This window comes from Manis javanica, chromosome 3 (genome assembly GCF_040802235.1).
Source record: "Manis javanica isolate MJ-LG chromosome 3, MJ_LKY, whole genome shotgun sequence".
Taxonomy (NCBI): Eukaryota; Metazoa; Chordata; class Mammalia; order Pholidota; family Manidae; genus Manis; species Manis javanica.
In genome coordinates this window covers 11,640,956-11,663,165 of record NC_133158.1, presented here as the reverse complement: position 1 = coordinate 11,663,165, position 22,210 = coordinate 11,640,956, and the positions used below count along the sequence as shown (strand labels likewise).

At 38.4% G+C, this 22,210-nt stretch overlaps 1 protein-coding gene across 2 annotated transcripts in view; it reads right to left on the bottom strand.

The window, feature by feature from the left end:
• Positions 1 to 22,210, bottom strand: part of SYNPR (synaptoporin) — a 265,051-nt gene that overhangs the window by 35,227 nt on the left and 207,614 nt on the right. For both annotated transcript variants that reach the window (XM_037019355.2, XM_017648075.3), the window contains one exon: positions 8,277 to 8,475. In XM_037019355.2, coding sequence (XP_036875250.1) covers positions 8,277 to 8,475 — 199 coding nt within the window. The remainder of the gene's footprint in view (positions 1 to 8,276; positions 8,476 to 22,210) is intronic.

Genomic DNA, 22,210 nt, shown 5'->3' with positions numbered 1-22,210 from the left:
ATGAATCCACTGATGTTTTTTAGACATTTCAGAACAACAAGGAGGTGGATTCAAAGTTGCAGGTCTCAGATAGGTAGTCAAGTGAAGGTGATTCCACTTCTTGGCCAAGCCCTCAGGGAGTTTTAATACCCATGTGTCTCATGTGGGATCCAAGCCAGTTTTACCTGGAATCAACTTCTGTGTTTCCAGGGCAGATTTTGGGGCATTTCCTTGTGTGGTCCCATGGCTTTGGTTAAGGTCCCACTAATCAGCAGTGGAAATGAAGATGTCCAGCTGGGAGAAAGGATTGAGAGGGTTGCAAAAAAAATCCAAGCTCTGGACTTTGTGCCAATTATCTGAAAGTTTAATGAACCGTGGGTGTTAGTGCAAGACATTCTTATACTGATGAGAGGTCCCAATGAATGTGTATGTGTATGTTGGCAGTAGCTAAGAGAGGGGCCACATGAGGATGGAGGGTCCCAATGAATCCGAAGCCACAGGAGTGAATGTCTGCTTGTTCTGGAATAAAAAAAAAATAGACCTAGCAAACAGTAAGGGTATTTTTGCCATTATCAGGGTGGGAAAGATTTCACTGCTTTCAAGAAATGATAGGAGGATGGGGAAAGCTGAACCTAGTTTCTCAGCTGGATGCCCCCAAACAATCAAGTTTCTTCCTGTTACACTATTGTGCTCTTCACACTCCCCTGCTATTTTCAGACTTGCCAGCTGATAAGAGATTCAAGGTCTCGTTCTTTTGGGTTTGGTTAGTGTAATGGAGTTGTGTTCTTTCCTCTTTCCCTAAAGTATGAGATCTCAGTGCAGGATGGACAGTGGAAGAGCTGGAAGGATGGGGACTGAGTGGTGGGGGACAGTGTGAAACCTCATTTTAGGGATGACTGCATTTGTCTGTAACCACAGTAGCTTATGAATTTGGAGGCACAAAGATTAAAAAATAACAAAAAAGTGTTTGATGTTAACTGTGCAACAAGAAGCCTTCCAAAGCATTTTTCAACATGAGAAAATTCAGTAGAGCTTGTACTTATCCACTTATTTTGCAGCTAATCAGTCCATGGAGATTTAATAAGCATAGCTCCATAAAAAGCATAAAATGGACACCGGGACAGATCATCATTTGAGGCTGATAAAAACAATGGCTCGCGTTAATGAGCACTTGCTGTTGTTCTAAGTGCTTTATGTGCAATAACTCATTTAATCTGACCACAACATTATAGGCTAGGAACCACTGCTATCTCTCTCTCACAGGTAAGAAACAGAAGCACAGAGGTCTATAACCCATGCAGAGTCACACAAATGATTGGTGGTAGTACTGAGATCCAGGTCCAGGAAGTCTAGATACAAAGACTCAGTTTTTAACCACTGACCTGTACTATCTCCCCATGACTCCCCATGACAGTTTTGCCATCAAGGATAACAGGAACAAAGCAGACACTTTGAGGCCAGCAGCCCTGTCTTCTTCTGCTATGCGTCTTTGGTGCCTAGCACAGGACCTGGGACTCAGGAGGGCTTAAGCACCATGAACATAACTCTTGAACCCAAGAGGGAGCTTTGTCACATAATCAAAAAGGAAGCACCACGTGAACTTTTGCTTGATTGAAAATCAGAAACTCAACAGTGTCTGAGGGTACTATAAGGAGACGCCCATATAAGACTATTTTTTAAAATTGTGGCTATTAATTGCATTGAGAAGTATCTTTGCACGTGTCCTTCCAACTTTACTATTTTGGGAGTCTCACTGAAATGTCTTGTAGCCCTGACTTTTAACTAGTGCCCCGAGTTGGTTGGGAACTTCAAATTGGCTCACATTTCATAATTAGGATCAAGTCTGGAGTAGAATAAAAGCTCCTGAAGTCTTCAGGGAAAATACAAGCTTTTACAGGGGTAACACCTAAAATTGGTTAAAGAATTGGGATTGGTACCATTCTCCTCTGTAGTATGCCATCTAGATCAGAGGGCAGAGCTTGGGAGAAAAGGCTGCAAGGCTCAGATGTTTGGATTGCGTCTGTGTGCATCTGTGTGTATGTGTATGTGTATGTTGGCAGTAGCTAAGGGAGGGGCCACATGAAGATGGAGGGGTATAGGCTAGTGGTGAAGTTCACAGACCAAGAGAAAAGGGCACAGTGAGAAATAGAGAGTTCTCTGTAAGTGGAAGAATTAAGATACAAATGAAGCAACTTCTGAGCTGAGGTTGGATGGACCTGAATTGCCTCTGGGACAAGTCTCTTAAATTCCTCAGCCTCAGTTTCTGCATCTCAGGAATGGGAAATAAAATATCAAACTCAAAGGTTAACTTGAAGATTTAAAGAGAAGTGGTTGTTCAGTTCTAGGCACAAAGTGGGTGCTCAATAGCTGCTGACTATTGCTATAAATCAGGGTTTCTCAACCTCAGCAATGTCGCTATCTTGAGCTGGAAAACTTTCTGTTGTGCAGGTTATCCTGTGCACTGTGGAATGTTTAGCAGCATCCTTGGCCTCTACCTACCAGATGCCAGAAATATTCCCTAGGAAGTGACAATCAAAAATGTCTCTAGACATTGCCAAATGTCCCCCACACCTGTTGAGAACCACTGTTCTGTTTGAGAAAGGGAGCCTGGTGTCTTCTGGGTGTGCTGGGCCACGGAGTAGATGGATTTCCCATTTCATGTTGTTTTAAATGAAGAAAATAAATACATGGGAAGACCCATTTGGGGTTTTGCCAAGTTTCCACTATGTTCTGATTTTTCTAACTGCGTGATGGAATGCAGACAGAATGGAATGAGAGGAAGTCTGACAAAAATGGACAGTGTTTGGCCATGCATTCTAAACTAGTCTTCTGAGGGCACTGGTTCCAACATGTGACAAGAATTACTCTTGGCTCCTGAGGAATCACATGGATTCTACAAGCAGTTCACAGCCTTTATTAAGGCTGTTGGACAGGAGTTCATCTCTTTGTTGGGAGTTAGGAGCCAGCATTGATTCTTTGAGCTCCCAACTCTGCCTGTCTCCTGTTTTTCTCTCTTACTAATGGCCTTCAGCCTTGAAAATGGGGAGACTTGTTTTGTTTGGGGGTTAAAAATCCACCTTCCAGCCACCCATGGAATGGGGTTTCAGGAACACAAAGGTTAACTGGTCAGCTCAACCTAGCACTTGTGATCTTTGAAGTAGTCCTGAGCCAAGCTCTGTCCTTGGGGGCTGTGGCAGGGAAGGAAGTGTGGGGGCAGAGGGACTGGAGGAAAGGAGAATGGTGGGGGGCTGCACACAATGAAAGGAAGGTGCTCACAATTTCCCTTTATGGAGCTAAGGTACAGTAAAGGACAAGAGAAAAATTAAAATTAATGGCAATAATAACATCACAATGAGATTCTGTGGATTTATCATATCCAGTGTGACTGTCCCCATGTAAACTGGTTCATAGGCATTAACTCTCCCTTTCCTTTGAGCAGGCCTGTACTGTATGCATTATTATTAGCTTCATTCTAGAGATGAAGTAACAGGCTTTCAACTGTTAAATAATAGTTCATACAGGGGGATTAAAACCCAGGACTCCAAGTTTAGCCATTACTCTTATCACTGGATTGAGTTTGAGTCCTTGTTCTGTTATTAACTTCTCTGACAAGAGGCAAGGTCTTGACTCTCCCAGGGACTCATTTTCCAATGCCTGGTGCTCAGTAAAGACAAGTTAAATTGTATCTGTAGAATGGGGCCGTTGCTAATTGCTCTACATCTCTCTCAGGGTTATTTTGAGGATAGATGGGAAATATGACAATATTTGGAATGCACTAGCATAAAACAAATGTGAGCCATGACACCACGGGGTGCCTGCAATGAGTAAATACTTGTCTCATAAACTGTCTCTGGTCAACCTGGTCTCTTTATGGGAAAAGCAGACTTTGAACAACACAACTGTTGCCTTTTCCACAAAATTGTAAGGAAGACACTGATTCTCCTTAACTCCTAGAGTAGTTACTTTAAACCAAACCTCCTGCAACAAGGATTCACTAAAATGAGGGATAGTGCTTATAATATACTCATTCTTTGAGCACTCTATCAGCTCTGTAAGATAAGGTATTTTTTAAACCTACTTTACATTAATATGAAAAGAATCCCTAAAGCTTCACAGTGTCACTATTTGACATGAGGTCTGAAAACGGCTCAGAACATCTTGTTACAGAAATCTAGGCAGGAGATTGGCTTTAAAACTGTTCTCTAAGGAACATGACAAAATGATGTAACAAGAGGTGATATTTCAATTTCACAATCATATACCATTTAGGTGGCCGCTTCTGCTTACTGAGAACTGGTATTTATTCATCTGTATGAGAAGGCACTTTCTGTAGTGATATACAGTAGCTGGCTGATTCCTTTGGCCTGATTTTCTCCCTGTTGTATCATTCAGCATCATTAACAATTACATTACTTCTAAAGACATTCACATTCTCCTTTTTACTTAAATGCATGCATTCTCATCAAGCATGTTCAATAGAAAAAGATATTAAAAAAAAACGGTTCGCCCGGTCTGTCTGAAATTGCCTGCAACTGCTTGAAGATGTATAGGAATTAGTCCTGGTAATTTCTGATTTATAATATACATTGATCCTTGGCAGTCTGAAACCTTCCTTTCTATCTCTGACATCTTCCATGTGCAACAGAGATGACTGACAGAACCAAAACCCTCCGGTGATTCTAGCCTCATAAATCCACAGCAATCATTCCATGACTCCAAAGGGATTTTGAAGGAAATAAAAAGACGTCTCTGACAGTCAAATGAGCAGCAAAGTCTAGAGATTACAGGGCTTGGTTTCTCTATATCCAGAGTAAGACAATATAGGAGCTGTCCAGGTATATAAATCAATTTCTCTTACCCACTTGTACCTCATTAACTTCGTAGCACATTGCCTATCAGTATTTTGAACTGTCTTGAATGGTAGTTTTGAATTTGGTCCCTGGATTTGGAGAGACCTGGGTTCAAACTCTACCTTCTAGCTATTAGTCATGTGGCCTGGGAGTTGGGATATCTTCCCAAGTCTCCCTTTCCTCATCTATAAATGTGAATAATAATGTCAGCTAGGGTTGCTGTGAGTAGTGAACCAGCTAGACATACTGTAGAAACTCAATCAATACCAGTTGTTATTATTGTCATTATTATCAACACCACTGCATCCTCATCACTTTCCTACACATTGGTCTTATTTCTGTGTGATGTATGAGGTCATACCCTAAAGGATTATAGAGCAAGATGGGAAATTGTAAATTTTTAGATGTGAACTAGCTTAGAAGGATACCTGACTTCTTTAAACTGCTTGAATTAGTTTATGTCAGCATAATATACAGTAACCTTGTTTCAGACTACAAGTTTATTTGACTTGGAGAATCTTGAATTACAGAATAAAGAAAAACGTGTGTTTTGTTAAAAAAAACAAAGCAACAGTAACAAAAAAAGAATAGATGGTAACAAGAACAAAGAGACCCAGCTAATGATCAGCAGTCATGTTTCTGCATAATTAGGATTGGCTTAAAACAAGTACTATTGTTGTTAACATAATATCTCAAAGTTTTCTTAGGTATGAATCACCTTCCTGAGATTTTACACTGTGGCTTTTCTTTAATCTGCTAACTCACAGCTAAAGGGGGTTATAATAGCCCACCCTTCCCCCCAGGCTCCAATCATGGCCTTGTCATGTGGGATTAGAACTGGTAAAGTGTGCCATTCATGGCTGCAAGAGCAGCAGGCTGATTCTCCCCATTCATTCTACCTCTGTGACTCTTAGGACTCAGGCTCATTTAAAAATTATCCTTTATCTACCAAGTAATAAGCACATCAGTTTTAATATTACAGAAGTTTCATCTAGAAATCTTTCCTTTTTTATTACTTAGAATCATCTCCCGCACAGCCCCCCTTTTCTTTCACGATGTAATAGAACAAAACCTACCCAATGTAGTACATAATTCAGGATTTCATTATATCCTGTTTGATGGGAAAGACTATTTACACAGAGATGAAGTAGCATGCCTTCATGAGATTACTTCATATGAGGAGAATGTGGTTCTATATAACCAAACAGACCTTTTCCCACATTATGAGCAAACTAGCTGAGTCAACTTCTCTCTGGAAGTCAGGATATTTCCTCAGACTTTAGAATTCCATGAAACCGTATGCATGTATCCAGGAATGGATGCCTGCATGCAATTTTATGGTATATATATAGTGATCCCTCTTGTGTATCTATCTGCACATCACCGGAGGGATGAGCCCAACTTCAATGACTGTTAAACATATTTAAAACCATGAAGGCTATTATCTCCAATTTGGGAGAAAAAAAAAAAAAGGACACCTGTCCAAAGGTTCAAGTTCTGCCTTCCTCTTGTTTTTCCAAGATAGCACAGTAAAAGTGATACAATTTCGAATATTTTCAGTCTTTTCAAACTTAATCACAAAGCTCTACCAACAGAGATTACTCCCAGTTACTTTTCAAAATGTGTTTATTTTAAGGTTCAGATTTCTATTATACACAGATTTAGAGATTCTGTAAAATTTATTTTACTCATATATTCCCTAAAAGAATTCTGAAAAACTGTTTTGACTTGTATAAAGCTGACATCTAGTTGCATTTTTATTAAGTCTGAATAGTTGCAAAGAATATAATTTCTTGCATAAGTACTGATATTTTAAAACATTATAAAATATTCATTTTTAAATGAATCTAATGAATAGTTATTTGTACTCTCTATTTTACATTAAAAATTAATAAAAATTTCCTCTTTAACAGTTGGAAATTTTATATGTTCCTTTTGTTCTCTTTGGGCTTGTATCTCTATTATATTTTCCTCACAGAATTATAACCTAATATAATATCTTTATGTTGGAAAGCATTTTATCTATCATCTTATTACATTTCTTTGCAAAAAAACAATGTATATAAATTTTAATGACTTATCCATGACCTTAATGCTTTAAGTATCAAAATATTCTTTTGGGTTGGGTGATCATTACAAATACTACTAATGCACAATTGTCCAAAATAACACAAATGTATCGTATATTTTAATAACTATTAAATTTAAGAAGTAAAATTTTTATTAGAAATGTATGGGGCTTTTTTCCCTTCAATTAGTTTATATATTTTGGGGGACAAATATTTATTTCTAGAATGGGACATGATTCAACATAAATTCTCTTCCCATTTTTCATTTTAAAATGTGCTGAGAAAGCTTGCTCACATAAGTAGATGAGAATGGATAGAGTTTTGTTATAGGAATGTCATTGATTTCTTTGAATTATTTTTGAGTTTTGTCTCAGATCACATAATGGTCTGTCATCAAAACTTATTTCTTAATGATCTATCAGATGATGAGTAAATTAGGACTTTCAATTCTGTTGAAAGAAAAAAACTGGAACCTTCCTTATATACAAGAGTATATTACTCAGACATTAGAATCACCAACATCAATATTGCAAATGGTCCCTTTTCTTAGCACCTCAAATGTTTTGCCTCCTAGTGATGTACTATGTAGTAATATTTGGGATAAAAAGAAGGATGCTATTCTTTTACAAAATGGGAGTAGGTGATTAAGAAAGAAGACAGCAAGATATTTTCACATCTAGGGCATTCTTGGTAACGTAAATTTTAGGCAGTTGTACATCTGAAGGTTGAGAAATTTAAGATTAATTTTCTTAAAATTACCCATGCCATGTATACCTCTGAGAACTGTTGTGTTCCCTAGGTGCACATGTGTCCCTATTTGCGTATGCTGGGCTGTACTGGTTTCATCCATGTGAGTCCTTGAACCACTGTGTAATGAAAAAGAAAGTGGGAGGAAGGCTGGTGGTAGAAAGAGAGATTGAGAGAGATGGAGATTCAGAAATGGAAAGCTCCACCTTTGAAGAAAACACTTCTGTGCCCAGTCTATCATATATTAAGGGAATAATGCATTTCAAATGAGCACAAGTCACAATGTCTAAAAAACCAGTAAGGAAAATGGTTAACTCACTCTATGACCCTGGAATTATAAATAAATCTGCAGCAAGCCTCATGACTTTTTCTTGATCTCATGAGACTTCCAACCATTTATTTCTGAGGGGCTTCTAGCAAGTGTTAGTTGATATTTTTCCAATGCAGAGGAAAAAAAGAATGACAGCCATTATATTTTTGTTTTAGATCCGAGAGAACTGGATGAAAAAGAATGTGGTTAAAAAAAACAACAACAAACCCCAAGGGCTTGGGCAACTCCAAAGCCCTTCAAGCCCTGGGAAAAGAAATTAGAGCAGACAAAAAAAGTTATTTCAAAAAGTAAAGCACTTACGATGAGTGGACCTCGGTTGTTTTCCCGATACTTGTTCTGGAAGAAAATGTAAACGACAGTGGCAGCCAAGGAGTAGAGGAAGGCGAAGACAGCGACGGTGACAAAGAACTCAGCTGAAGAGGAGGAGTCGCCAATCAGTGCCAGCTTCTGCCTCGCTTTCCCCTCGCAGGTAGGCACCTCAAACGTCACCTGGTGCAACCTAAAGTGCCAGATTTAAGGAGATTCTTTAAAATGCTGTGAAGGGAAAAGTAGACGCCTTATGTTTACATGTTCTAAAGCAAAGTGAGATGAGATGCAGGAGTTTTAAGCCAAATTCATTAAAGAAATTACAGAGCTGATGGCTGGAAACAAACATGGAAGTAAATATTGCAGGTAGACATCGTTCCACTGGGCTTCACAATGGCTAGTCAAATGAAATGATGATACATTTTACTCTGGTATCCTCCTGCTTTAAATTCTCTAGTGCTTTCTCACTGTACTTGGACTCAAACCCTAACTTCTTAATGTGACCCACCAGGTCTTACATCAGGTCCTGATACCATGCTCCTGGCTTAGGGTCTTTTCATTCTGTTCCTTTTTCCTAAATTACCCTGTCCCCTGACATTTTCCATGGTTGGCTTCTTCTTGGCATTCAGTTGTCTGCTCAAACGTCAACTGGCAGAGCCTTTTCATGTCCATTAATCTAAAATAGCTCCTTTCCAGTAGATGTTTTCTGTTACTTGTTTCATATCATTCATTGCACTCATCACCAGTCACACTGTTTTGGTAATGTATTTAATTGCCAGTGTTATTTAATTCTGTCTCCACTGTCCACTTCTTGATTGTGTAGATCTTGGTTTTCTTCTTTTCTGTGTGTTCTGAACACCTGCACTTGTTAGGCACTTGGGTAAATGAATGAGCATTCTTGATTCTTGATCTTTAAGATAGATTCTAATTTGAACTTTTAGAACTCCTACTTTAGAGAGTAAATTCCTCCAGGATAGCATTCAGGCACAATATATAATTTCATAGAGAAAAATGAGATTTTGGGGGTAATGCTTTCTGCTCAGTAAATGACACCTAAGGAAATGTGTTATAATCCTATACAGTAGCTCATGCTGTGAAGTAAGTGGTGATCTGTAATTTAATATAGGAACCAAAACTCTGCTTCTTCAGAAATGACTAAAATATCCCTTCATTTTAGGGAGGCACTCAGATAGATAAAGATATGAATAAGGCTTAGCATTATCAGGTACAACTTGGAAAATTATCTACAAAAGTAGCAATGATGACAAAGCTGTTGATGGACCTGGTAAATTCCCAACTTACACTTAGGAAATATTTTTCTTACCAAGCAAGAAGGGATCTTACCATCTGATCCCTTTAAACAGATCAATTATGCATATTCTCTTACAATTTAGATAATAATATAATGACAAAAGAATAGTAACAACAGCAGCTAACATATTAGAGTATTTATGAACTGAAATCTCTAGGGATACGGCCTTGTTGACAGCCAAAGCAAGTCCAGTCCCCCTGAGGTCCTTATTTCTAAGAAAATGATTGTTTATACATTTATTGCTTGACTTAAAGAACTGTTTATACAGTTCACTTAGTTTTGCTTGTGTAAACTGAATTTCCTCCTGTTTCTTATCAACCAGAAAGCTATGAAGCAACAGAAAAATTCAGGAAATAGAAGCATTCATCATGGTTATATTATGGAGCCCCTTTCCTCCTTTTGCCAGAGGTATTAAAATATTTGTCAAAGGTTTGGTCTGTGGGAATTCTGAAAATGACAGATTGGGAAAGAAACCATTGCCAATAATTCAGATACAGGTGATTTTCAGATAATGTACACTTCTTTCTCATTATTTCATAATATGCCATTATTCAACAAATGCTTAGCAAGCAGCTTTGTAGTTCACACAATGGCTAGATGCTGGGCAACAAATAAATGGGATGGTCCCTGCCCATGACAAGCTTCAAGTTTAGAAGGAAAAGACTGGTTTCCTGAGAGGAGCCTAAGACTAGCCTGGGGATGGGGTGGGCAAGGTAACATTCCCTGTGGAAGTGATTTTTAAGGTGTAGCTTGAAATATGAGTAGAAATTATCCAGCTTGAAAGAAAGGAAACACAATGAAAGGTTCCTTTACACCCACTAGGATGGCTATAATAAAAATAGATGGTAAGAATGGAATAACAGTTCCAATTAGATAAATTGGAACTTTCACACATTGCTGGTGGGAATGTAAAATAGTGCAGCCACTTTGGGAAACTGGCTGTTTTTCAGATGGTTAAACATAGTTATCATATGATCTAGCAATTCCACTCCAGATACATACCCAAGATAAATGTTTATTTTTGTTTGCACAAAAACTTGTACAAGAATGTTCATAGCAAGACAAGTAATGACTCTATAGCATCTTACCACGCTGACAGACAGTGGCTTCAATGGGGCATGTGGCGGGGACTTGATAATACAGGTGAATGTTGAAACCACAGTGTTGTTCATGTGAAACCTTCATAAGATTGTGTATCAATGACATCTTAATTACAAGAGAAAAAAATAGAAAAAAAAGAAAAGAATATTCATAGCAGCATTATTCATAATAGCCAAAAAGTGGAAATAACCCAAATGTCCATTAACTGATAAATGGGTAAATAAAATGTAGTATATCAATATGAAGGATATTATTTGTCAGTAAGAAGGAATTAAGTGCTGATACATGCTACAACATGAATTAACTGAGACCATCATGTTGAATGAAAGAAACCAGTCACAGAGGACCACAAATTGTATTATTCCATTTATATGAAATATTCAGAGAAGGCATATTAATGAGGACAAAACGTAGGTTAGTTTTTGCTTAGGGCTGGGGAGGAGGTAAGATGTGAGAATTGGGGATGATGGCTAAGTGGTACAGGATTTCTTTTTGGGGTAATGAAAATATTCTAGAATTGATTGTGGTGATGGATGCACAGCTCTGTGAATACACTAAAAGCCATTACAGTGTACATTTTAAATAAAAAATTGTATGATATGTGAATTATCAGCTGTTAAAAAACACAAAGGAAAGAGCATGCACCAAGATCCTGCAGCAGTCAGGAGCCTAGCACACGGAAGGGGTGCTATATGGGCTGGGAAACTGGCATATAGAGGGATAGGGGATGAGGGGTGCAGGATGAACTGGAGAAGTAGCCAAGGTCTTACATGCCAGGTTATAGAGCTGGGGCTTTATCTTAAGACAAAGATTTTCTCATAATAAACAACATGTAAAGCAAAAACAGCAAGCAGGGCCACGTCACCCGCTGCAACTATTTAGAGACATGCACACTTGCTTTTCCAGGTGCCAGGATCAGCAATGCTTCCAACATGCCAATCTCCTCAGCTAACACATACAGCCTCAGTCTGCCATGTCTGCGTGTGGTGGGGGCAGTGGGGAAGAGGAAAATAATTGGTTCTTTTTCTATGCAATCAGCTGAATATCAACATTTTCCCTGTTACTAACTTATCGTGTTGATTCACAGTAAATGTTCATTGTACTTACCTGTACAAGACAAAAATAAAAAATCACTATCAAATCTGCTGTGCTTATTAATATCAGTGATCCATAGCTTGGTATTTAGTTCACCAGCCATGCTAAGGTTATATCAGGAGAAAGAGAAGAAATGGGAGTGAAGCTCTAAGCTATTGCCTGTTCTGTGGCGGGGAAGTGGGAGCTGGGATCGTTTATAAAGGAAGAGCACATGAGCTCAAATTAGTCTGAGCCTAATAATTCATATCACTGAATACTCTGAGTGCTACAGGATGGCATATATTACTAAACATACATATTTTAACAGAAAGCATCTTTTAAGCAACAGTTATATATATATGCATTAAATATATGTGCTTTATTTTGGGGGGAGAGATTTGATGGTCAGCATGTGTTTCACAGCTGTAATAACTGGGAAGCAAGTACCATTCATTTAGAAACTAAACAAGGAAAAACACTGTTCTGTACAGAGAGAGTGTGTCAGTTGACAGAATCTGGAAGCCAACGGGGCTGTCTCTGATCTTGAGAGGAACTAGTCAGGGAGCAATTGCTGAGCCTGCAAAAGGGACCAAATCCAATTTGTTGATTTCAAATGTATAATCCCCTTCTTTCCTGGCCTGACTCAATCAAGGGGTAATTGGATTTTGTTGGTATTACTGCATTGTGTCTATCAACAAAAAGCCTCCATGTTAGAGTAGTTGCTTGTTTGTTGTGAATTTTTTTCCAATGCTTAAACATAGTCCATTTCACTGCTGCTTCAATTAAACTGAAGGAACTGCTGGGCACCCAGTTTTTAGTTCTGTTTGTAGGGTCTGGAAAAATATTAAGCAAATTGGTGTTGCTTTATTAATAAAAATATGATAATCGCCACTGATATTTTTCAACCTCTAGGCATTGTGCTAGCTTCTTTACTGACTTGTATCTCACTTAATGCTCATGACAACTTTCTTGGGTAGGTACTATTACTGTGCTATTATGTAAATGAGGAAACTCAGGCTTGGAGTGGGTAGTGAGCTTGCCTGAGGTCTTGGAGCTAGTGGAGGGCAGAGATGAATCTCGAATGCAAGTAGGATTAGGAGCCTACACTCATTAACTGCTGCACATTTTTGTCTCTGCTTCAGAAGTGACTGCATCCTTAGATTTCCAGCTGAATGTCTATATAATAACAACCAAGCTATCTAATCCATGCCATCTAATCCAATGGTAGACCAACAGTTTATACTGAATAGGATTCTAAACCAATATTTGTTCTGCTTCCACCTTGAAGTATGTGAATCAGGCATTGTGCAGTGTACCCAGCAATGATAGTGTTGAATCCCTGTAGACCAATTAATAAAATATCTTTAGGTTCCTATTCTACAAATTTTGACCTGGGTTATTCTAACATTTGACTCAGAACAGAGCAAATACATGGCAAATGAACCTGACTGCATCATGTCCTGAAATTGTAATCATCACAGTGTTTGTGGTTCTTTATGAAAAGTAAGATATTCGGTAAAGGACAGCACAGATGTTCATCTTTAGGTAGTATCATACCAGTTTGGGCATTGGGTAATAAGACTTTTGAAATTATTGATAATATCTTGGCAGAAAACAGGACTAAAGTTTCTACCAATACATCTGGGGGTGGCTCAGGGCAAGACAGTAATTGGCATGTCCCCAAGGTGGTGATCCCTGCTCAGCAGCCAGTGTGGGAAGCCTTAAGGGTGCTGGGAGCACGCTGCAGTCAGATAGCTAGATTAAAGTGGCCAAGGGAAGATCAGAGGGCACTGGCTAATTGAAGTGCTGAGCATGTTTCTCTTACTTGATCATTCTCTACAACCCCTATTCCAATCCTTTTTACCAGTTGATAAAGACTTTAACCCCCCTGCTCCATTTTTTTCTCTCTTCCCAACATGGAAGATTGATATTTGTCTAGATTTAGATTTTTTCTTTTGCTGTTTGTGTATGTATATAATAAATGCATTTACACACTCACACACACCTGTTCTTGCTCCACCTATATGATTCACAGCATAAATCACTACAAAATTCTGGGAGTTTACAAACACTTTCACACACCGTGTCTCAGTTTTTCTCCCCAGGCCCTGTAATGTACAGATGAGGAGGCTGGAGCTCAGTCATCTTGAATGAATCATCAACGATAACCAGTTAGTACAGCGAAGAGGCAAACTTAGAATCCAGGCTTTCCGATACCAGCTGTATGACTCAAATTCCATTTCTAAGTTTTCCAAACTACCGAATTCTCCATTGTACTCAATTCCTTCATTCACTCTGTTGAGCCCTGCGTGCCAGTCATTAGAGCTGCGAAGCAGAGACGGCAATGAGTGGTGAGGAATGGGAGTGGAAATTTCTAGGAGGCTGAAAAGGACAAGCCCCCTCGCTTGTCATTTCCCCTGGTTTTCTTGCTGTACCTGAAGCATGACATGTGGCAATGCTATTTAGGATAATGAGAGCGATTCCACTTCTACCACTACTGGATACTGATCACCAACTGATGTTCATCAAGCACATACCAGGCACCATACCAAATGCTTTCACATATTATCTCACTTAAACCTCCAAACTTGATGAAGTGGGTACTAAAAACCTTATTTTAGCATTGAGGAAAGTGAGGAGCTGAATGGTTAAGCAACCTGTTGAAGTAAGGGCTTGAAACAGAGTCCATCTGATCCCAGGGCTCTTATTCTTGACCTGCCATATGAAAAATGTACAGTGCTATTAACAGTTCCCAGTCAGGCGCACACTGACTGACTCCCCACACCGCGCTGGTTAGTGATGGCCCTCTTGCACTGGCTCCCTCTCCTGCCGCTTTCAGTTAGTTTTCAACACAGAAGTGTCAGGGGATGAATGTATGGGGTCTGTGACCATTTGTTCCACTGCTCCCCTGGCTTGTGAGTGATTTCAAACTGGTTCTATAGATTCACACATTGATTAGAGCAAAACCCAGGCAGTCTGCCTTCACAGAGCCTCAGGCATGGGAACTGGGGTGAAAAAGGCAAAAGATGGGGTCAAGGTGGGGACTGAGAACAGCCTTGGGAAGTATTCCTGTTGCAGTGAGACCTGAGGGAAGCTCCAGTGACTGGACTCAGGTTGCTAGAGTTAGAAACAAATGTGACGTCTTCATCTTGCACAGGAGAATAGACAAAGTTTGTCTGAGATGCAGGACTCAGTGGCCAGAAGTTGAAAGGGACCAGTAACCTGAGGTCCCTTTGTGGAAAAGGGACATGACTAGGTCTTATCCAACAACAAAGCAAGCAGAAATATAAAACAACTCAGTTCACCAGCATCCTGGAGTGCAGCAGGGATTCTGATGATGTTTTCAAGACAGTTAGCAGATCTACACTCTTGCCTGCTAAACCTAAGGCCTCGCCTCCACCTTCCTTATCTTCAGATAGATGGCATTGTTTAGGCAGCTGGAGTCATTTTTCCAGACGTTTTTGCTCTAACCTTGGTTGAATCGAAACCAGCTTCATCCTCTTGTAACAACAGCATGTAGTCACTAAAAATATTTTCTTAAAAGGAAAAGCAAAACAACACTCAAAATGAAGACAAAATGCTGTGTTTCTGCTCTGAAATAAAACAGGGACATTTCTCTCTAATGTGATTATGTACTAAATGTATTATAGTTTATTGTCTCCATAGGAGGAACTTTCTACTACTTTTTGTGCTTTTCACTTCACCATCTTTTTTTTTAGGAGAGTAATAATAAATACTGAGCAGAGGACCTGAGCTAGACACTGGAACATGCTATCAAGGTTACTGCAAACAATACCCTTTTCTGCACATTCATTTGCACACATGAGGATAAGGCTGGAAAATGACTACCCCTCCCCTCAGGATGTGGCTTTCATCAACATCGGTCGGTCAGAAAGATGTTTATTCAATTTATTCCAAATGTATAATGCTAAGAAGGATCTTTTCAAATTTTATCTCCCACTGCCAAGTTTGTATTATGTAAACATTTCAGAGTAAAAAGGAAGACTCCAAGATGATTAAAAAGGAATGAGTTGGTGGAGCTAGTGCATGGCCTGGCATGGAACTGAGAGAAAGAAAATTCTATAAAACCCATAAAATGGCTTGCAAAGAGACACTGCCATTCTCATTAAGCTATGATTTATTAATTTGAGTTTCTCTAAATAGAATTTGAGTCATAGAGAACTAAGACAGCCTCTACACTGTCAAATTAAAATAGATAATGAGGTTGTTACCTGTATATTTCAGAGAAAATTCTATTTTCTTATCTTGTTTGTCTTCCCTGAACTGTGGTGCTATACTCAAGTGAATTATGAGACAAAAATAGTCCCAAGTGTTTTTTTAGCATGAATGTCCAGATAACTATTTCTGACAATTTTATTTAGTTAGTATAGAAATGTTTTATGAATAAACAATTTAAAGTATTCGACTAAAAGATCTTTATAACATTAAAAAACACACACAGGTAACATAGGAAAGGCAGTATAAATCTATCTGATCTGAACTTTTACTTTAAATTCTGGTCAAATTGATTTGATTCATCATTAATTCCATTAAAATATGCTATCTTTAAAAATTCAATCAATGTATCATTGTTTAAAGGAAGAAATTGTAAGGTTCTTCATAATTTCATCCCCCTTACTAACAACTTTAAAAAGTGGAACCCAAACAGGGCCTTTAATCTGCTCACTACTATCTAATAATATGGATAGTTCCATATCTTATTTTTAAAGGAAGAGCTACCTTATTCTTTTTGACAGCCATATGTGTATAGGATATGTGAATTTATGTGTTGTGCAGAATGCTTTAGATAGCTACATAGTGCAGGTTATACAATATTTTCTAAATGGCCCCCCATTGGTGGACATTTTGATTGCTTCCAATTTTTAACTGTTAAACCAATGTTTGAAACATATATTTTTGGATATTTGCATTTTGACTTTGGATACATTTCTAGAAACAGAACTTCTGAGTAAAGGAATTTATTAGTCAGAGTTCTCCAGGCAAACAGAACTAATAGGATATATATTTTAAGGAATTATATTAAGGAACTGGCACACATGATTGTTTGGCCTGGCGAGTATGAAATGCATGGGGCAAGACGGCGGGCTGGAGATTTGGGTATGAGTTGATGTTTCAGTCTTGATTCCAAAGTCGAGTAAAGTAGAATTTCTGCATTGCAGTCTGAAGGCAGAATTCCTTCTTTTAGAGGAAACCTCAGTCTTTGCACTTTAGACCTACAATTGATTGGATGGGTTCCACCCACATTGTGGAGGATACTGCTTTACTGCAACATCTAGACTAGTCTAGTGTTTGACCAAACAATTGGTCACCAAATAGACACATACAATTAAGCATTGCAAGGTGTATGTATTACTTTTTGAGGCTTTTGATTAGTATTGCCAAAAGGCCCTGCTAAAAGGTTGTAGGAGTTTATACTCCCTCTAACAGTGTATGAGGGTTGTCCATCTTGCTTATGTTTCTTTAAAAAGCTTTTCCTTACAGAAAATTTCAAACCTACACGAAGAAGACAGTTGTACCATGAACTCTCATTTATCTGTTTCCACAATCGACAATCACTAATTCATAGCCAAGCTTTTTCCATCTCAACCACCACCTGGTGTCTCCCACCTTTCCACTAATGGATTACTTTGAAATGAATTCCAGATATCATGTAATTTCATGTGTAAAGATTAAGTATTTTTTTTAAGATTAGAATGCTTAAAAAATAACCACAACAGTATTACATTTATAGTTTAAAAAAGAACAGTAATCTTTATATCATAAATGATTTACTGAGTGTTTAAATTTCCTTTATTGTCTCATTTTTTTTTTAAGTTGGTTCATTTGATTCAGGACCCAAAGAAATGCATACATTGTATTTGGTTGGCAGGCTCCTCAGACCTCCTTTAACCTACAGACTCTTCCTCCCTCTTTCATCCCTTTGCAATGAGTATGTGGAAGGGGTCAGGTCTTTTAGAGCCTTCTCACATCTCTTAAATACCAGATTTGAGAATAAGGCTGATGTATCTGTATGGCTTGCAGCCTGTTCCTGATGGGAGATGAGAGGAGATAAGAGCAGACATTCCCAGCATCTTAGATTTTTGGATCAATACAATTTCCAGCAGCTATTTGGTGCCAGAGAGCTGTCAACTTTTTTATTTAGCCAGATGAGGTGGCTGAAAACAAAAAAATCAAAATTAAGGGTAGTAATTATCATCAAAATTTCATAAAATGAAAAATATATTAGTACCCCAAAAGTAGAAAGGGAACCTTTCAGTTATTTCAAACGGGATTGTTCTCAGATTCTAGCCTAAAAAATAGGATCTGGGAACTATTAAAAGTAAGAGAACTTGATTTTTGGACCTTTTATATGTGACCTTAAGTCTCTTCCCTGGGTCTCAGTATTCTCAAATTTAAAATGAGGAGCTGGTTGAAGGCTTCTTAGGAGGTCCATGGATGAAGTTTTCAAGGACTCTAAAGAACCTTAGATATCTTGATAATTACTAAAATCTTTTTTTCCTCTGGGTTATGTCACATAACTTTATCACATTCCCAGAAGATTTCCTATAACTCCTAAGTGGTTAAGATTTACTAAACTTGATCATTTTGGTGACTTCATGCTAGAAATGGTAACAAGAGTTTGGTTCTAAAGCTTTCATTAAGGCTATTTTATGGGCCCACATATTGTTCCATGTGAATAAAACTATCTACAATTCTTCACCCTACTCATTATTTACCCCATTTACTCTTAGCCTGGGGACAACATGGAGAAGAATATTCAAATATTAGTCCAATCAATGAAATGTTACTTCCAGTATGCCTACATTCCTAGCATATCTTTTGTCTGCCTCCATTTTGGACCCAATGGGACACTACCTTTTGGCTTATTTTTTCTTCTAATTGTAAAGCAATACAAAGCAGCTCTACCAATCACCAGCTATGTGACCTTGGACAAGTTCTGTGCCTTTCTGAGCCTCAGCTTTCTCATCTGCAAAATGAAAGAAGTAAAAGCACTTGTTCCTAAAAATCATTTTTGTGAGACTCAAATGAGATAATGGTGTACACTGCATTTATTGGAGTGCTTGCACATTATTAGTAATTATAGTTACTATTATTATGTGAATTGCAAAGAGCTTCCAAAATTCAAAATTCAAAGTTGGAGTCTAATTATTAAAGTTGATTTTAGAAATCCAAATGCTCTCAAAAAGTAGATTCCAAAGACCTGGAGACATAACATGTTCTATTACTATATTGCCCTGTCAAACAGCCACCCTATCAAACAGTTATTTGGTCATTTTCTGTTGTTTCTTGCTGTCATTTCATTCTTCACATAACTGCCTCACTGAATGTTCAAGACAGGAAACTAACAGAACCCTTCCTTGGTAGGAAATTCAATATATCTGCCAGGTTATAATGAAATAAGCAGTAATCACTTATACATATAGAACCAAGTGCAATCTCCTTTAAACCACTCAAAAGCTATTGCCCTGTCAAATGGCTATGGAATTGTAAATTTCCAATTCTTCAGTTATTAATATCACCATAAACACACAAATCCTTTTTAGAGAAAAAATTGTCTAAGGCACAAGGAACATTGTTCATTTTAGTTAACTAGGAATACTTTGTTCAATATATTTATCAGTTGAGGATGGAAACTGTCTTTTATCATCGGCAAAAATAATGTCAGAATGTTTCTGATGCTCTCTCAGCAACCAGGGGATCAATCATACTATTTTCAAGTTGTACTTGGAACATGACATGTAAGAATTCATTTTCCGCACTGGAACCAGGAATCTTTTAAAAACATAAATAAGAACATGTCACTCCCCAGCACAAAACTCTCCTCCAGCGCTTCCCCTTGTCCTCGGGCCACAGCCAACTCCCTGACCAAGGGCCACAGGGACCAACCTCACCTGGGTCTTGTCCACATGTTAGCTATCATCATACCCTCTTGCTTCCTTCTATTCTTGGAGCACAACTCCTTCTGCCCCTGGGGGACTTTGAACTAGCCTCCTTCGTGCCCATGTTCAGTTTCATCTCTCCATTCAGGTCTCAGCTCAAACGTGACCACTTCTGAGAGGCCTCTCTTGATCACCTAAAGAGCGTGTCTCACCCCTAGTCCTTCTGTATCACATTATCCCATTTTATTGCTTTTATTTCATTTATTGCTCTTATTGTCTGCCTGAAGTTATCCTGTTGATTTGTGAACCTTCATTTTGCCTGCCTCTCCCAGTAGATTATAAGCAGTACAAAGGCAGGGATCTTGTCTGTTCTGTCCACCTCTCTATTATGCAACAGCAGCTTGTATCTGGTTCAGAGTAAATAATCAGTGCATACTGTTAAATGAAGAAGGAGGGGAAGAGAGAGGGAAGAAGAAAGAATAGAAAGAGAAAGGATAGGTCTCATTAAATTCTTAGAACAGGTATTTGTCTGGAAGCTGACCCTGCTCCAACCTCACAGACTTGTAGAAAGAGATTCCTCACCTGTTCTCCGAGAGTAACCCAAGAGGTGAGGTGAAGCGCAGGCAGTTGATCAAAGTCATATAGTGAAAGAATCACAACACAAGCTTTCTGCTCCTAGATAAGGGATCATCCACTGCTCTTTAATTCATATGAGGAAGAAACTATCTGTTGCAGAAGAAACTAGTTTGTTAAAAATTGGCTGAAAAATCAACTTGCCAAATAATCAATTAACCTGAAACTGTTAAGGAGGCTGTACCACAGCTATTTTTCCACCCTGTGATTGAGGTTGCCCCTCAGTTTGAAGGCTGGTAGAAAGTAGGCATGTGTGTCTGCGTGCATGTGTGTTGGTGTGTGGTTCACGGTTTGTCCCAGGGCAGCTAATGCATTGAAAATATTTTAGAAGAGAAAAATCTGTCTTCTAGCAAAACGATTATTTGGAAAATTGGCTCAAGAGAAATAGCTTTTCTGCATATTTAGTTTTGGTGGGAATTAACCTGGAGACTCTCAGGACCACCGTACACTGTCTCTGGAACAGAATTTTCAGGGAGTGACTTAGTTCCTTGAAGCCAATGTCATCCTCCCCTGGCCTTCTGGGTGAACCTAGCATCGAGACAGAGACTATTCTTCAAGCTGCTCAGGAAGAGGAATAGGGTGGCTTCCTTCTCTCACCCATTGCAGTTGACAAACATGTTTCTGGTCTCCATGCATTCAGGCTGTCTTCTGTTATGTCCAGCTTAACCTCTTTCTGCTTATTCAAGCCAGTCTCCTGAACTTCTATCTCTAAATAAATCACCCTAGTTTGGACAAACCTTAAGTGAAAGGAAGTTTTATACACTACCTAGCAAGGATTTGATTAGAAGGACTGAATTTTTTAATGAAGCCAGTGACACTTCATGGAAGGGTCAAAGAAGTCTTAAAAACAAAAATGGTAATCATTGGAAAGATTTCAAGCAAAACAAAACAAAACAAACTCCCATTTTTTTCTTGTTGACTGAACAGAATGTTTAATGGAAAGGGAACAGAAGCTAAATCCAGCTTCCTTCTCTGATAATTAAAAGTCAAGGTTTAAATCATGTGAACATATGCTGCAAATAAGTCCTGCAAGTAATTTTATATTCAACATTTTTGTTTTGCTACCTTGACACAATGTTTCTGAAAACTAGATCAGAATTCCTCAAACTGTGATTCAGAGACCCTTGAGACTATCTGAAACTCTTCCAGGGGGTCCATGAGATCAAAACTATTTTCATAATAGTGCTGACATGTTATTTGTCATTTTCATTCTCATTCTCTCACAAATGTACAGTGAAGCTCTCCAGAAACTACATGTTGTACCTTCAAAGATCAAAGACAGGCTTGTTGTAGCCTACTTCAGGATAATGAGGCCAATACAGATGAAAACATTCTGGAGAAAGAGAGAAAGAAATTCGAGTTCATTATTGTGTTCCTAGCACTTAGCACAGTGCCTGGCACATATAAGATGCTCAGAAATATTTATTGATTCAATTGACTTTAATCTATAGCTTCTTTACAAGTGACTGGAGTGTATCAGATAAAAACTATCTTGAACAGGCATCAGCTGTTGACGTATCAAAGTTTGATAAAATCCATTTCTCCTCCTCTCTTATAATTACCCTCTCTTTGCTGCTTACCTAGTACCATTTTTCTAGACTTTCATTTTCATTCCAAGTGCCCCTTTGAGAAGGTAGTTGTTTTATATCAGGACACTGGATATGTTGCTTGATTGAAAAACATGCTTTCCTGAATGTATTTTTAACTTTGCATTTCTCTGTTTAGCTTCTCTAGACTCCTAAGTCTTGTGAAAAAAAAATTTCACATGTGGCCATCCTATGCCAACATCCAGTCTGGATCTTGAACTAGGGGACATGAACCAGAGTGGATTAGGAGAGCGAGTGAGAAGAGAGTTTTATAAAAGCAGGATTATAATTAGCAATATTTAGTATTCAATAGATTTTGCT